The sequence below is a fragment of the Gopherus flavomarginatus genome, chromosome 4 (assembly GCF_025201925.1).
Source record: "Gopherus flavomarginatus isolate rGopFla2 chromosome 4, rGopFla2.mat.asm, whole genome shotgun sequence".
In the NCBI taxonomy this organism is placed as follows: Eukaryota; Metazoa; Chordata; order Testudines; family Testudinidae; genus Gopherus; species Gopherus flavomarginatus.
In genome coordinates this window covers 29,713,899-29,730,165 of record NC_066620.1, presented here as the reverse complement: position 1 = coordinate 29,730,165, position 16,267 = coordinate 29,713,899, and the positions used below count along the sequence as shown (strand labels likewise).

At 45.0% G+C, this 16,267-nt stretch overlaps 1 protein-coding gene across 3 annotated transcripts in view; it reads left to right on the top strand.

Annotated features, from left to right (window-relative positions):
* The window catches only part of EML6 (EMAP like 6), a 371,399-nt gene that overhangs the window by 113,975 nt on the left and 241,157 nt on the right, over nt 1–16,267 (top strand). For all 3 annotated transcript variants that reach the window (XM_050951702.1, XM_050951703.1, XM_050951704.1), the window contains 2 exons: nt 3,558–3,656; nt 12,372–12,440. In XM_050951702.1, the coding sequence (XP_050807659.1) occupies nt 3,558–3,656; nt 12,372–12,440 (168 nt within the window). The remainder of the gene's footprint in view (nt 1–3,557; nt 3,657–12,371; nt 12,441–16,267) is intronic.

The following is a 16,267-nucleotide window of genomic DNA, read 5'->3' as shown; positions in this document are numbered from 1 at the left end:
CATACAAAAGATCAATCTGCATTTTAAATCAGGAAATATTTTATGTACACATTTTTATTTAATAAGATGCCGAGTTTCAGAGACAAATGTATTTAGTTAGGCTTGGGAGAGTTTGGGTTTTTTATAATTTTGGTGAATAATATGTTTGTTTTAAGTATTTTTATACTTTTATTTATTTTCACAGTTGCACAAAATTATGAGTTTTAAGCAATTTTTTTTTATTTTTATGGATATATATTTTCACAGTTGTGAGAAATAATGGGGAAAGACAGATAATTATTTAATTACAATAATTATTGAGATTCAAACAATTATAGTGTTATAACCATTAAAATACAACTTGTCATCATCATGTCAAAATATACAAAGAAAGTATCCTTGGATCACACTTTAATAGGTTCTCAAGTACTGTTTTTCTTATTTTTCCTATCTGAAAATTCCAATTATTATTGGTAAATACATTTTTCATCAGTTTTTGGGGAGTGAACAGTGAAATCAACATTTATAGACATTTACAGATAAAAATCTAATCCTTCCCAGCCTGTATTTAGTATAAACTTGCTATTCAAATTTTTTATAATTAAATACTAAAGTGCAATACAGCCTGAATATCCAGCACACCAGTCTGAGCTGCTGCCACTTAAGAATTTTTTCCTGTTTGATTGAGAAAATGTTACTTTCTTTATCAGATTCTATGGCCTAGGTAGTTTACAAATTTTTAAAGAAAAGACCTATAATTTGCATATAGCTGAAGATATGTTTTGTTGATAGCTACATTTTTTATATTTTGCATCTTCAGAATTTTTTCATAGCTACCATAAAATTAATGAGGAAACAATTTACTTGAATCAGGAACTAACTATGACCCATATTGCAAGCTGTTCTGCGCTGAAGACAGTAGGCTTCTCAAAAGTGCCGGGTTCTACTCCTTATGGAACAGCCTGCAGGTTCAGAGCTGATATTTTTACATATTAAACATAGTTCAAATATGCATAGGGTTGCCACCTGTCTGGGTTTTACCCAGACAGACCAGTTTTTGACTTCTGTGTCTGGGTGCCATTTAGGGTTGCCAGGTGCCTGGTTTGCAATTGGAAAGTCTGGTAGAAAAGGGCACTTGACAATGTCCGATCAGATGTAGTAACCAGACACCAGCCCTTGCTTATCCAGTGTTGCCTCCTATCTGCAGGTAGGCTTCTTGTCAGGCTGCAACAGCTCCCATCCCAGCCCTTGAGCAGAGGGAGCCCAGTGGGGGGAAGCTGAAAAGGAGGTGGAGAGAATCCAGCAAGTGATGGGGTGGGGGAAAGGAGAAAGTGACTGGGGCAGGGCTTTTGAGCAGGGGCAGGGCCTGCGGGAAAGGGGTGAGGATGAAGCTGTGAGGGAAAGGGTGGGGGCAAAGCCTGGAAGAAGGGGCAGGATGGGGGCATGGCTATGGGGAAGGGCCAGCGGGAAGGACTCAGAGGTTCAACTCCCAGTAATTAGAAAGTTGGCAACCCTAAATGTGCACTACAATTGACCATTTTTGTGTTTCAAATAATAGGGCTGCCTAAATGTTATTTTAGACATTTTTTTCTTTCTTTACACTTAATTCCAAAATAAATTAGTTTTTTTTATACTAAGAGTATAAAGATGTTAAAACTGAGTTCAGCCTTTGTGCCACAATTTTATATAAGCAGCTGAAGTTCTGACCCTGTTGCTAATAAAACATATAGTGTATGCATAGTCCAAATTTACCCCCTTTCTGGTAATTCAGATAATGCTAACATAAAACTCAAACTATTTTTTATCCCCAAATTGCATGTTCCTAGGCTTCTCCTGAAGAACTGCCTTATCCCAGAGTTTCATACCCTCTTCGTTGAAGAGAAGCTTCAGTTCCTTTTATCTTGGTTGGGATTTAATTCTTCTTAGCGTATGTGCAATGTGCCTCAGGTTGCACGTGACTAGGATTCATCAGTGAATTTGACCACTGGTTGGATCATTAGTATCCCTAGCTTGGGCTAGGTACTGACTGGGATTGGCCCCTGGGATTTAATTGAATCCACCTGTTGCTATAATTGAGTAGTGATTCAGCATCATCACACATTGTTACTCTCTCAACACATACACACACACACACACACAGAAATTACAGTAAAGTCAGATTTACTTATTTGCAAGTTCATTACTCTGCACAAACCAGGAAAAATATAGATGCATTTGGCAGCCAGCAGAGGAAAATAATTTTAGTTGTTCACCAGAACTATTCCCTATTGCTTTGGGCATGCACTATTCCCTAGATAGAGTTCAGCTAGGACCAGTGATACTAAGAGATGACGTGTGGTGTGTCACATCCCAAGAAGCCAAAGGTAGAGATGTATTTCAGTGTTGTTAAATAAAGGAATGGTGACTATAAAGCACTTAGGTGCATTTTTGTTTACTTTTCTGAATCCAGGAATTTCATTTTCTGGGATCTATAGTTGGAGAGAAAACAGGACAGGGAGAGTTTGAGGGGGATGCCCATGGTCACCTCCCACAAGGCCTGTGAGAAATCTAGCATTAAGTTATAGCAATATGAGGCTATATATATATATATATATATATATATATATAGCCTCATTTCCCTCCATGCCATGAAATGCCCTCTGATGGAGGCATAGAGGATAATTCGTGGCTAAGTGTTCCCTGATTGTCTAGGTGTGGAGAGGATAGCCAAGCATGGAGGCACATGTCTTTGTATTCCTGCAAATCCCCATGAGTTGGTGCCTTTTTTTGCTCTTTTGCCTGGTATAGCAGTACCGGTGATATCAACAGTGGCAAATGTGAAGAAAATAACCTTTTGCAGACAAGGTACTTGCCACTAATAGAGACAGAAACAGAATACTGAACCAGATGAACCACTGGTGTTATACAACAGGACAATTTCTATGTTCCTGCATTCTCATAAGGACCTGTGAAATTAGGCAAACTTTGGAGAGACTTGGATGCTAATTTATATCTTAAACATTTCTTCATCCTGTTTATTTATAGCCATAGCCTGGACAAAAAGGGATTCTTGTTTCTTAGGAGAGTGCAGTTCATTTATTTGTATTAAGCTTTTAAAATAATTAGTTATGCATTCTTTCAAAAACAAAATTGAAAATTTAAGGATAAATTACAGTTATAAAATGCTACTAGAAAAGTCCACAAAAATGAGCACCATAAACGTAATGAACTGTGGTGGTGTGGGTGGTGGGAGAGGAGTGTTTTAATTCCCCATTTACTTTTAATAACAGTTCAGTAAGATGTGAATGCCAGATTGTTGTGTTACTGAAGCAAGTTCTTCAGCTCTTTTGATGAATTTAACCTATGTTTGGTACACTTAAAAGTCAAGTAATTAATGTCAAGCTTCTAGCAAAGACTAGAATTTTTGACATGTCCTAATATTAAACAAATATTTAACATGGATATCTTGATGATATCTTTAGCAATTTAGTTTTAATTTGAGTGATATTTGGAGAAATCCTTCTCTGCACATACTATGCTTAATTGAAAGACTTATTTTGGGCTGGTCTTTAATTAACTAGATTATTTTTTTTCCTTAGTGTTTAGCCTCAGTGGGACTGGATGCCAAAAATACAGTATGTATTTGGGACTGGAAGAAAGGAAAACTACTAGCAACAGCTACTGGCCATTCAGATAGGGTAATCATATAGAAGGAATTATCTGAATTTTGTCTGGAGCATTTCCCGATAACATGTAACATTTTTGTTTCTATATTGTATTATTTTTTCATTAGGTTAGTGCACAGAAAGGTCCATCAAGTGGATCTGAGTGGAGAATATTGCCCAAAGTTAGGAAATGTCAGAGCAATTTCACCACCAGTCAAAAAAACACACACATAAACATACACATATATGAAGATAAATCAATCGTTTCATTGTGCATATATATTTTACTATGCATGGTATATCTGTGAATATTTCACATGATAGAATATACATAGTGGCAGCAGAACAAAACAATACTGTATTTGTGAGTTGGGTGAATTCAGTGCTTCACTGTTGTGTATTATATTTCTAACACATCAAGATTAATATTTTTATTCGCTTTTCAAAATTACTCTTTTAGGGTCTGATGCAACTCTCATTGATGTCCGTGGAAGTTTTGCTACTGACTTCAATGGGAGCTGTTTCAGGCTTTGTTAGGGTGACCAGATGTCCCGATTTTATAGGGAGAGTCCTGATTTTTGGGTCTTTTTCTTATATAGGCTCCTATTACCCCCCATGCACTGTCCTGATTTTTCACACCAGCTGTCTGGTCACCCTAGACTCTGTTTCTCTAAGCCAGGGGCAGGCAAACTTTTTGGCCTGAGGGCTGCATCAGGTTTTGTAAATTGTATGGAGGGTTGGTTGGGGAGGGGGTTGTGGCCCAACCCCCATCTCCTATCTGCCCCCCTCGGAACTTCTGCCCCATCCAACCCCCCCTGTTCCCTGACAGCCCCTCTGGGATCCCTGCTCCATCCACACATCCCCACTCCCTGTCCCCTGACTGCCCCTGGGCCCCCATCGCCCAATCCAACCCCTCTTCTCATTCCTGATGCCTCCCCCCAGAACCCCTGACCCATCCAACCCCTCCTCTCATTCCTGAAGGCCCCCCCGGGACCTTTGCCCCATCCAATCACCCCTTCTCTCTGTCTCCTGACTGCCCCTGGAACCCCTGCCCCTGACTGCCCCCTGTTGCCCCATCCAACACCCCCCTTCTTCCTGATTTGCCCTGGAACCCCTGCCCCTGACTGCCCCCTGTTGCCCCATCCAACACCCTCCTTCTTCCTGATTTCCCCCTAGAACCCCTGCCCCATTCAACCCCCTGTTCCCCCTGACCACCATCCACACCCCTTCCCCCTGACCACCACCCCAAACTCTCCTGCCCTCTATCCAACCCCCTTGCTCCCTGCCACCTTATCACACTGCCTGGAGCACCAGTGGCTGGCAGTGCTACAGCTGCACCACCTGGCTGGAGCCGGGCCATACTGCCGCCACTACCACGCAGCACAGAGCACCAGATCAGGCCGGGCTCTGCAGCTGCACTGCCCCAGGAGTTCACAGCCCCGCCACCCAGAGCATTGCGCCGGTGGTGGAGTGAGCAAGTTGAGGCTGCAGGTGAGGGGGAACAGTGAGTGAGGGGCCGGGGCCGAGCCTCCCGGGCCATGAGCTCAGGGGCTAGGCAGGACAGTCCCACGGGCTGGATGTCGCCCGTGGGGTGTAGTTTGCTCACTCCTGCTCTAAGCCATGACTGAAGTGTTTCAAGGCTTAGCCCTTCAAGCCCTCCCCATAGCGAAAGTAAAAGGGTGTTCAGCAGGGGATTGTCTAATCTGATCCTAAATTTTAGTGGTTGAATGTTTTTGTTCTTCTTCGAGATGTGTTGCTCATGTTCATTCAGCTTAGGTATGTGTGCTTATCACATGCACCGATGCCAGAAGCTTTTCCCTCAGCAGTATCTGTAGGGGACCAGCTCTGACGCCCTCTTGAGTGTCGCATGCATGCCATGATATATAGGGTGCCACCAGTTCCTCGCAACCTCAGTTCCTTCTTACCGCCAGTGACAGTGCTGGAACTGTTGCTGCTTCAGCTAATGCTGTTGCTGTTCATTCATACAAACTAGTTATCTCTTGTATTATAGTGTATCATAGTTTTCTGTTAGTGTTTGTAAATCCCTTAGCTATAGTAGAGACTTCATAGGTCCCGGGAGCATGCCCCGGTCCCCAGGCTTTAAGCCCTTTGATCGCTGCAAGAGGCCCATGCCCACTAGTGAACCACATAGCAGTTGTCTGCGTTGCTTGGGTGAAGGACACATTAGTGAGAAGTGCAAAATTTGCAAGTCCTTCAAGCCAACGACTAAGAAGGAGCACAATATTTGTTTAAGAGCGCTCCTTATTGAGTCGGCCTTATTGAGTCAACCCAGCATCGGAGCATCGCTCCAACTTGGTGCCGAGTACCATGACCTCGGTCCACTGGCCAGCACCGGTCCCCATCCATGGCTCCAACCAAGAAGCCCAAGAAAATGGGTTGAAGCTGGTCTCCAACCTCCCGCAAGGGAAAGGATAAGACTGGGTGTGAGCAAGGTCCCAGGCTGGGCAACTCTTCACCTATGTTGGGATCTCAGGCCCAAGCTCCGGTGGAATGATGTAGCCCAACTGGCTCCTTGTGAGCTACCCCGGCTAGTGGCAGAGGCCTCTGTGAGCTCCAGGTGCTGTCCACGCCAGAGGCCCTGCAGGTAGCGCAGGAGATCATGCCCCTCTCGGTGCTACCCACACCGGCTCCTGTGGTTCCCCATTCATGGAGTAAACCCATGTTCAGATTGCTATGGTCTCTACCTCAGCAGCACCGTTCCCCATCATAGGGAATGTCCTGCCAGTGCTCACCCTCCTGCAGCTGCCACGCATCTGGCTGAGAAAGGCAGATACAGCGCAGCCCCATTCGATCCCTGAACCTTGGCCACAGGCAGAGAGGCTCGAGGCACAGCTTTCTGGCCACTGGGCACAGACTCTTGGAGGCATGCGCCCTGCTGGCAGGGGTACCGGTCTCGGCACCGGTATCTCTGAGACCGCGGTACTGCTCCAGAGACCCATCAAGGGATCAATGTTACCATTCCTCAGACCGTCGCCAGTCCTCTAGGAGGGCATCACCATGTGTGGGTGCTTCCCAGCACCAGGCCTGTTCTGACTCCCGGTCCTGCTTCTCATACTGGTACCGCTCGTCAAGTGCAGGATGTAGATCGCCGACTCCAAGCCTTTGCGGATCCGTCGAGCACCATCGATCCCTAAGATTCCACTCCACATCAGACTCCAGGCGGAGTGACTGGCACTGGTCGCGACAGAGCCACCATTCCACTCCGTACTGGTCACCTGGGAGCAACCACTCAGGATCTAGCCCTGGTTCAGAGCAAGGTTCCCTGACAGTGGAACAAGCTCTGGTACCAGCAGTACCGGCTACATTGTCAGCACTGAAACCAGTCCTGGGGCCTCAGGCACAGTGGCCGGCACCATGGTACCCATGGAACCTGTGGGGGTTCACCCAGCCCTCCCAGGCTGCCTGCTCAGTGTCCAGAGCCTTGAAGAGACCAGCTGCCACTCTCTACCACCCTGCTCTGGTGCACGAAACCTCAGGTGCGAGGACCCCGCAGGTCCAAGAGGGAGCAGGGGAAGAAGCCACTGGGCCACCAATGGTTGTGGAGGACCCTACAGCACTGGCACCTTCCTTGTCACTGCCAGATAAGGCTGTAATTGGGCCCCCTCCCCCGGTTCCTTCAGATGATGCTAAAACGCACCAGGAACTACTTAAGAGGGTCGCTGCCAACCTGGGTCTTCAGGCAGAGGAGCTAGAGGAGCCTTCAGAATCTCTCTTCAATGTCCTCTGCTCCACAGCACCAGCCAGGGTGGCTCTGCCCATTCATGATGGGGTCTCTAAGATCACTAATGTCCTGTGGCAAACTCCCTCCTCCCTGCTACCCATCTCCAAGTGGGCTGAGCACAAGTACTTTGTGACATCCAAAGGCCACGAGTACCTGTACACTCACCCTGCTTCCAACTTCCTAGTGATAGAAGCTGTTAACCACAGGGAGAAAAAAGGTCATCTCAGGGCTACCCCTAAGAACAAAGACTCCAAGAAACTAGACTTGTTTGGGCATAAATTTTATTCATCCTCTAGTCTCCAGTTGAGGGTGGCCAACCATCAAGCCCTCCTGGGACACTATGCTTTTAACATGTGGCAAACCATGGCCAAGTTCAAGGGCTTTCTTCCTGAGGCTTCTAGTAAGGAGTTCCAGGCTATTATGGAGGAGGGCATGACGGCAGCCATGACAATGTTCCAAGCGGCGTCAGATGCAGCGGACACTGCCACCCAAACCATGGTCTTGGCCGTCACCGTGCGCTAGGCATCCTGGCTACTCCTCTCTGGCTTGTCCACAGAGGCTCAGCAGTTGATGCAAGACATTCTCTTTGATGGGCAAGCCCTGTTTGTGGAACAGATGAACAATAAGCTCCATGGCCTAAAGGACTCCCTCATGACTCTTAAAATGCTGGGTCTGTATGTTCCCAGCCCTGCCCACAAGTGGTTTAAGCTGCAGCAGCCTCAGGGCCAGGGGAGCCACCCTGACCAGGAGTCTCCCCATAAGAAATCCAGAGGCTGCAAGAGTCATCCTAGCCAACAGCCTTTGCAGGCCTCTCAGTCGAGCTAGACCCACAATAAGTACGTTGGCAAGTGCTCATTTTGAGGGTACGCCCAAGAGAGACCTACTGTCTATTCCCAGGATCCTCCCTCCCCTATTTTTTCCAACCACCTTTCTCCTTTCCTCCATGCGTGACCATCTATAACATCGGATTGATGGATCCTCAGTACGGTGGCGCGGGGTTACACCCTTCAGTTACTTTCTACCTCTGCTTCCCACCTCCGCTCCCCATCCCTCTTCAGGGATCCTTCTCACTAGAGTCTCCTCACACAGGAGATAGAGGGATTACTGCAGCTAGGAGCAGTGGAGGTTATTCCTCCAGAGTACAGGAACAAGGGTTCTATTCCCACTACTTTTTAATCCCAAAGGCCAAGGGTGATCTGTGACCTATCCTGGACCTGTGAGACTTGAACCGTTTCCTAGTGAAGCTGAAGTTCCGCATGGTCTCCCTGGCTTCCGTCATCCTCTCCCTGGATCCAGGAGACTGGTACACCACCCTCGATCTGAAAGATGCATACTTTCACATTGCCATCTTCGAGGGACACAGACGCTTCCTCCAGTTTATGGTAGGTTCCAACCACTATCAGTTTATGGTCCTCCCATTTGACCTAGTGACAGCACTATGGGTATTTACCAAGTGCATATTGGTGTTGGCTGCTTACCTCAGACGTTGGGGTATCCTGATCTACCTACACCTTGACGACTGCCTGGTCAAGGGCAGCTCCAGGTCCCAGGTCTAAAGGCATCTGCTTTTGCCTCGGCCTGTTAGTAAATGACAAAAAAATCCATATTAGTTCTGGTACAGAGTATAGAGTTCATTGGAGTGGTGTTCGACTGGACCTGCACCAGGGCATTCCTGCCACTGGAGAGATTCAGGGCACTGACAGACCTCATCGTGGAAGTCTCCTCATTTCCCCTAACCACAGCCAGGGTTTGCCTGCACCTACTAGGTCACATGGCAGCGAGTTGGTTTTGGACGCCTCAGACCTTGGCTGGGAGGTGCATCTCGGCACCCTCCAGACCCAAGGTATGTGGTCCCCAGAGGAAACAATGCTACATATAAACGTCAAAGAGCTCAGGGCGGTGCACAGTGCATGCATGGTCTTCCTACCTCATCTGTTGGGTAAAGTGGTCAGAGTCCTGATGGACAACACAAACTCAATGTTCTGCATAAACAGACCAGGGGAAGTGTGATCTTCAGCACTCTGCCAAGAAGCATTCTGTCTTTGGGACATCTGCATCGACCATGGAATCCACCTTGAAATGTGTCACCTTCCGGGTGCCAAGAACATGCTAGCAGATCACCTAAGCAGGGACTTCTCCTCTCACCACAAGTGGGTGCTCCACCCAGAGGTAGCCAACACGATCTTCCAGAGGTGGGGAACTCCCCAAGTGGATTTGTTTGCCACTAGGCAGAACAGGAGGTGCAACAGGTTTTGCTCCAGAAGCGGTCTGGGAAAGGACTCCCTCTACGATGCCTTCCTCCTGCTGTGGGCAGAAAGCCTGATGTACATGTTCCCTCTGATTCCGCTCATCAGCAAAGTCCTAGTGAAAATCAAGAGAGACAATGCACAGGTTATCATGATTGGCCCGGCATGGCCTCGCCAGCACTGGTTCGGGATGCTATCGAGCCTGTTGGAGATTCCTCATGCCCCCTGCTGAACCAGCCAGACCTGCTGTCACAGGATCATGGTCGACTCTTGCACCCCAACCTCTCATCCCTCCACCTTATGGCTTGGATGTTGCGTGGCTGAAACCTGAGGAACAGACCTGTTTGAAAGGGATCCAAAAGATCCTCCTTGAGAGCAAGAAGCTCTCAACTAGACAGACTTACCTGGCAAAGTGAACGAGGGTCTCCCACAGGAGGGCCAAATGGGGCATCTCCCCTTTTGCATTCTTCAGTGCAGTCAATCTTAGACTACCTGCTTCATTTGAGGAACCAGGGCCTGGCACACTGCTCTGTCAGGGTGCATCTGGCAGCCATTTTCACCTTTCATCCGCCCATCTGGGGCAGACGGTGTTCTCCCATGACTTGATGGTCAGGTTCCTCTGAAGTCTCAAAAGACTTTTTCTCAAGTTCAGTCCCCAGTCCCTCAGTGGGATCTCAACTTGGTTCTGTCCAGGTCTTCTGCCCTAAGCCCCATGAGACTAGTGAAGAGAGGTGCCTTAATGCTTTGGATGCAAGAAGGGCCCTGGCTTTCCACCTAGATTGGACAAAGGCTTTCCGTAAGTTGGTTCAGCTTTTCATCTCTACAGCAGATAGGATGAAGGGCCTCCCAGTGTCCATGCAGAAGATTTCTAACTGGATCACCTCTTGCATTCGGACATGCTATGAGTTGGTGGGAGTCCTTCCACTGCCGATTGTCAGAGCCCACTTGACCAGAATGCAGGCATCTTCGATGGCCTTCCTGGCACATTTCGAGCAGCAATGTGGTCCTCGGTGCACACGTTCACAGCCCACTACACCATCACTCAGCATGCCAGAGATGATGTTGGGTTTGGCAGAGCGGTGTTGCAATCTACATGTCCATGAACTCCTACTCACCTCTGAGGGGTACTGCTTGGAAGTCATCTAAGTTGAATGGACATGAGCAAGCACTCAAAGAAGAAAAGACAGTTACCTTTTCCATAACTAGTGTTCTTTAAGATTTGTTGCTCATGTCCATTCCACAACGCACCCTCCTTCCTCACTGTCAGAGTTTCTGGCAAGAAGGAACTGAGGGTGGGGGGAACCGGCAGTGCCCTATATACCACAGCATGTTCGAGCCACTGCACTGGGTGCCGGACCCAGTCCCCTGCAGATAGTGCTGAGGGAAAAACTTCTGGCACCAGTGCATGTGGTGAGCACACGCACCTAAGTTGAATGGATATGAGCAACACATCCCGAAGAACACCAGTTATGAAAAAGATAACTGTCTTTTCTGGTATGAGGGGGTCATAAGGCATTGCTGAAGTCTGTCATTTACATATTTTAAGAAGTATAGTACTTAGAAAATACTTCAAAATCACGACTTTCAATAAAGAAGATTTACACTTTGTATTTTGAAAGACAGTGTTGGTTAGTATACTAAATGACTGGTTGCATATTTTAGATGATAAAATACTTGTTAGCTGACTGGAGTAGCTACTGTGCTTTAAATCAAAATGGAGAAATTAGGCAAGGGGTGTGTGTGTGTGTGTGTATATATATATATATATATATAAAATAAATGAAACAATGAATTCACACTACTGTGGCTCTTTTGGGTAATGTTGATTGCTAATTTGGCTCCTGAACCTCTGAGGTCTGAATATCACTAGTCTGCATTTTAAAAAGAAACTAGTGATTTGGATGCCTCAATTTTTGGGTACTCAAATTGAGACACCTTAAATTTCAGATGTTGGCTGCTCAGTGTTTTCTGAAAATCAGGCCCCTGTAAAGTGTCTGAAGATGGAGACCCAAAAACTGCAGCACGCTTGAAAGTTTGGACCATGGTATAAACTCTTCATTTTCAAGCTTTATACAGTATTTCCCTGAGGGCCTGATTGTGCAGTCATTACTTAGACTAAGTTCTCATTGACCTCAACAGGCGTTTGTTCTGAGTAAATGTGGGATCTAGTCCTTAATTTTGAAATATGCTTACTTTGTATTATAGACAAAAATAAATATTGCTTGCCAAAATGACAAATGTAATTTTGTTATGTAACTTTATTTCTGTGTATATTACCACTTTAGCTGCATTACAAAAGGTGGCATATTGGGTTAATATTGCCTAACCTGACCTGGGTACACCTTTTCCCATAGGTAATGAGTGAAGATGAGTAATGATCTCTCCTCTTAACTTTTGGGGACATTAGCTCACATCACACAACTTGCACTTTATTTTCCCCAGTTTGGCACAGTAAATGTTCTGTGTTCAAGAGTTTCTTGGAACTAGAATAGTTGGGTTGTTGCAAGTTGTGAACAAGGTCTGCTGGCTGAGCTGTGTGTGGAAGCCTGCAAGCACATGTCTGCATTATCTCTCAGTCTAGCTATAGTTATACTTGTCATTCATGTCAAACAGCATTACATTCACCTAAAGATTATGCTATTAATTTAATCAAATACTGAGTGACAGAACTGCATTTAAAAATGTGCAAAAGCAAATTAAATATATGGCAGATTCAACTGGTTTATAATTCAAAGTAGCATCTTTAAATATTTTTAACAGATTTTTGATATTTCCTGGGATCCATATCAGCCAAACAGAATGGTTAGCTGTGGAGTGAAACATATAAAGGTAAATTGGTTTTGTTGCATTTATATTTTCATTTATTGAAGTTTGTAAAGTCATCTGATGTCTTGAACTGCTTGCCATCTTTTCTTTCATAGGTGGCTTCCTGCCACTCCCAAAGCCCATGAACACTATGTAGATTTCTAGGTTTGCAGCCAATTCAAGATGATGAGGCAGATTTTCAGTAATATGAAGTGACTGCAGTGCAGGACAGCTTAACAAGCAAAATATAAACATTTAATGTCCTAATATTTACCATTACTCATTCCCATTTTTGGCTTCTGCCCTCTCTATTCCACCAAACTGCTCATCAAGGTCTTCAGTTATCTCTTCCTAGTTAAGTCTCAATAAGGCATCACTGAAGAGGTCTGAAAGGATTGATGGAGCCCTGCTTCACTTACTGAAGCTAAGAAAATTGCAGAACCCATGGATCACTTGATGATTACCTGTTCTGTTCATGCCCTCTGAAGTACCTGACATTGACCATTGTTGGAAGACAGGATACTGAGCTATATGGACCATTGGTCTGACACAGTATGGCCGTTCTTATGTTATGTTCTTATGAATGAGATAGGGATCCTAACTGCTCAATCACAGTCTGGACAGGGACTACAAAGGAGGTATGAGAGGAGTCACTCCATGCTGCTGGACATCCTATGAAGCTTTGGGAGTCAGATTTCTTAGAGATCCTTGGTTTTCCAGTCCATTTTTTGGCCCAGCTCCCTGCCTTTTCTGTACCTGTGATCTCATGGAACTGGGAAGAGAACTTGAGTGCTCCACAGTTCCAGTATTTGTTCCTTCCACACAATTTTGCACAGGAGGCACTTGTGGACCTAAATACATATTTGTAAATTGCCTTCCTGCTGCCTTACTTTGTTGTCTAGTATTAAAATTTAAATAGGACCAAAATTTAAGTAAAATTGAAAGCAAAATGAAAATCCCCCCCAAGAGGTTCAGATTTTGGATAAAACTTCCTTGGGCTTATGCAAAGCTTGGAGGGAAGTCTCTCACTTTGACCAAGTTCTCTATTTTCCCACGTCTTTGAGACGCATCTCTACCAGATAGCAATTATTTCCCATGATTAAGAGTGGGAAAAACTTTAAACAGAAGTTTTAGAAAACTTGCTTATCTCTCTAGCTCTGGTGGCTGAGAAATTTGAACCCCTAAACTTGCACTGTTTTCAAAACTATGGGGTGGTTTTGACAGTAGTTATGCCATTTGCTGTGTTCAGCAAGCTGCTTCTCAAAACCTATCTTTAGTTAGCACCCGTGCTCTATTAAAATGGTCATAGTTAACCATTCAAACAAACAGATATAGATTAAGGCATGCCAGAAAACTGTGTGTTAAAATGTTTGAGGTATTGGATTCCCATCAAAAGATGAACAAACAATAGTCCATACTATTTCTGCATCTTAAGGTTAGAGGGATGGGATCACTGCTTGCACTTAGAGGTAGATAAAATAAATAGCTTCTCCAGCTCTATACTATAGGGTAATTACTCTGCGTTGTAAAGTCAAGATTAATATTTGGGGAGGGAGAAATGGGGAGAGTGTAGTCTTTTCTCTGAGCTTCTCTCTATTCAAGCAACCCAAACTATTTCTAAAGTGTACTGCAGCTGAGCTTTTTGCTGAATGGCTAGGCTGGGTATCAAAGCCAGACCTGCAACCTTCCACATTTCTCAAAGCCTGTGTGCAATATCAGATGAATAAGTACCACTGACTTTTAAATATATTTAAAAGATTGTGAAGAGCTTTGAGGTCTACAGATGAAAACATATTTCAGAGGTAGGTGTTATTCTTATTTTTCTTATTAATTACTTTGCAGGATCAGGTTAATTTAGCTTCCTGAATATGTAGTTAGGTGCTTAAGTTTAGCAAAAATCTAGGCAAAAGTGACTTGCCACATGTAAAGTTATCCCCTAGTGGTGCAGCAGGAGGAGCAGAGTCTGAGTTCTCTCTTCTGTAGAGACTCAGTCCTGGCAATCTGTATCCCATAGACAGTTGGCCAGAGTGCCCCAGGCTGGAATGGAGATGAGTCTGTTGCTGAGCTTGCTGAAGGCAGGAATCACAGCTGCTACCTCCTACCTAGTCAGAAATACTGGCCATCCACTTCAATAGGGGGGAAGTTGGGGTCAGTGCTGAAAGGCGGACAGTCCCAGTCGCAAGGAAGCGAGACGCTCAGCCCCTCCCCCTGAAGGCACCCATTGGCCAGCTGGGGGAGAGGGGTGCAGATTGGCCAACATTCCCCAGCTACCAAGATTTAACTGTTTCAGGGACAATGTGGAGCCTCTTCCAGCTCCATTCCAGTAGCCCACCCTACCTATCTGAACTAGGAACGGGAACCTGGCCAGACAGAAGCTGCAGGTCTAGCTGATCGCCTTTTTAGGGAGTCAGGAAGGATTTTTTTCTTCCATGGGACAATTGGCAGAAGACCAGAGAGTCTTTTGGCATTCTTGCAGCATCTTCAAGCCACAGTGGATTAAATAGGAATACTCTTACTGCCTGACTGAGGTACTGGAGTGATGGTGTTTATTTGTCACAACTTGCAGGCTGTTTCTAGTGTGGTTAAGAGAATAAAATGAACGGCTCCAAGAGGTAAAAGACTGGGATTTTGGTGACGGGCCTTAGGCTCATGTGATAGAGGCAGACCTTGTGGCCCTCTTAGGCTGAGGTCCCCAGCCTGCTGCATCCTCAATCCCCCTCATGGGGGAGGGTGCTGGACTCAGAGAGAGCTGAGTCATGGGGGTAGGCTGAGGAGAGTCACCCTGAGTTATGGGTTATATGGTAAGGAGCGCTATAACCCCCTCATTGGAGCCAATTAAATGCCTGGTATAGGAGAATATTGGTGATGGACAAGTAGGGCCCCACCCTTTTGTTAAAGTTTAATAAAAGTTGCAGCCTGCTGCTTTATTCCATGCATGTTTTTGTTTTCATTTTGCTGTTGTGTCCACATTAATATCCCCTGCTGGGGTGGAGGTTGCACTGGATATGCCACCTCCTGCTGAATTATTTTGCTAAACTGTTGTTAGTGGGGCAACAGTTATGAGTTCTAATGAGTCTTAAGCTAGGTATAATTTTCTGCCTCCCTTTTTTCTCTCTACAGCAAACCAAAAATTACAGTGGGGAGTATAGTGTCCCTAAGTTTGAAAGCTGTGTGGAAAATGTTCCCCTTCCACACCTGTAATTAGGCCTATGTTAAAAAGATATGGAAATTGGAGGTGGGCCCCAAACCAAAATCCTTGATCCAAACAATTTCAACTCTAAGGAAGTTCATGTTAAGATCTGAATTTTGTTATAAATGCCCAAAGCATGTTCTTAATTTGTCTCAGATTACAATCTAATGGTTATAAATGGCTCATCATCTTGTCTTTCATGATTTCCTATCAGCACATACTATTGTTGGGCCAAATTCTTAGAGTCTTACTTGATCCTTAATCAGGCAAACTGGATGGAAATTTTACATGAATAAGTAATAAGAGAAGATCTCAGGACTCGGTCTTTAGTTTTATTTATTTTTTATTTCTACAGCCCATAGGTATGTATGGAGCTCTGCAAACAAATAAGACAAGTCCCTTGTTTAAGAAGATTCCATTCTATTACATATCATGCATGAAAAGGCGACAAAGTGAGGGTGAGGTTATTAGAATGAGGGTAACAATAATAAAACACCATGAGTTATTCTTCAGTTTCATACATTCATACACAAAAAATTGAACTATCACATTGTATATGTGATCTTCAGATCTACTGTGGTAGTTTTCCATTCTTTATACATTATTTGTAGCATGATGGAACAGTCAGTTAAGAGACAAGAGTGTCTAGCTCAGTTACTGA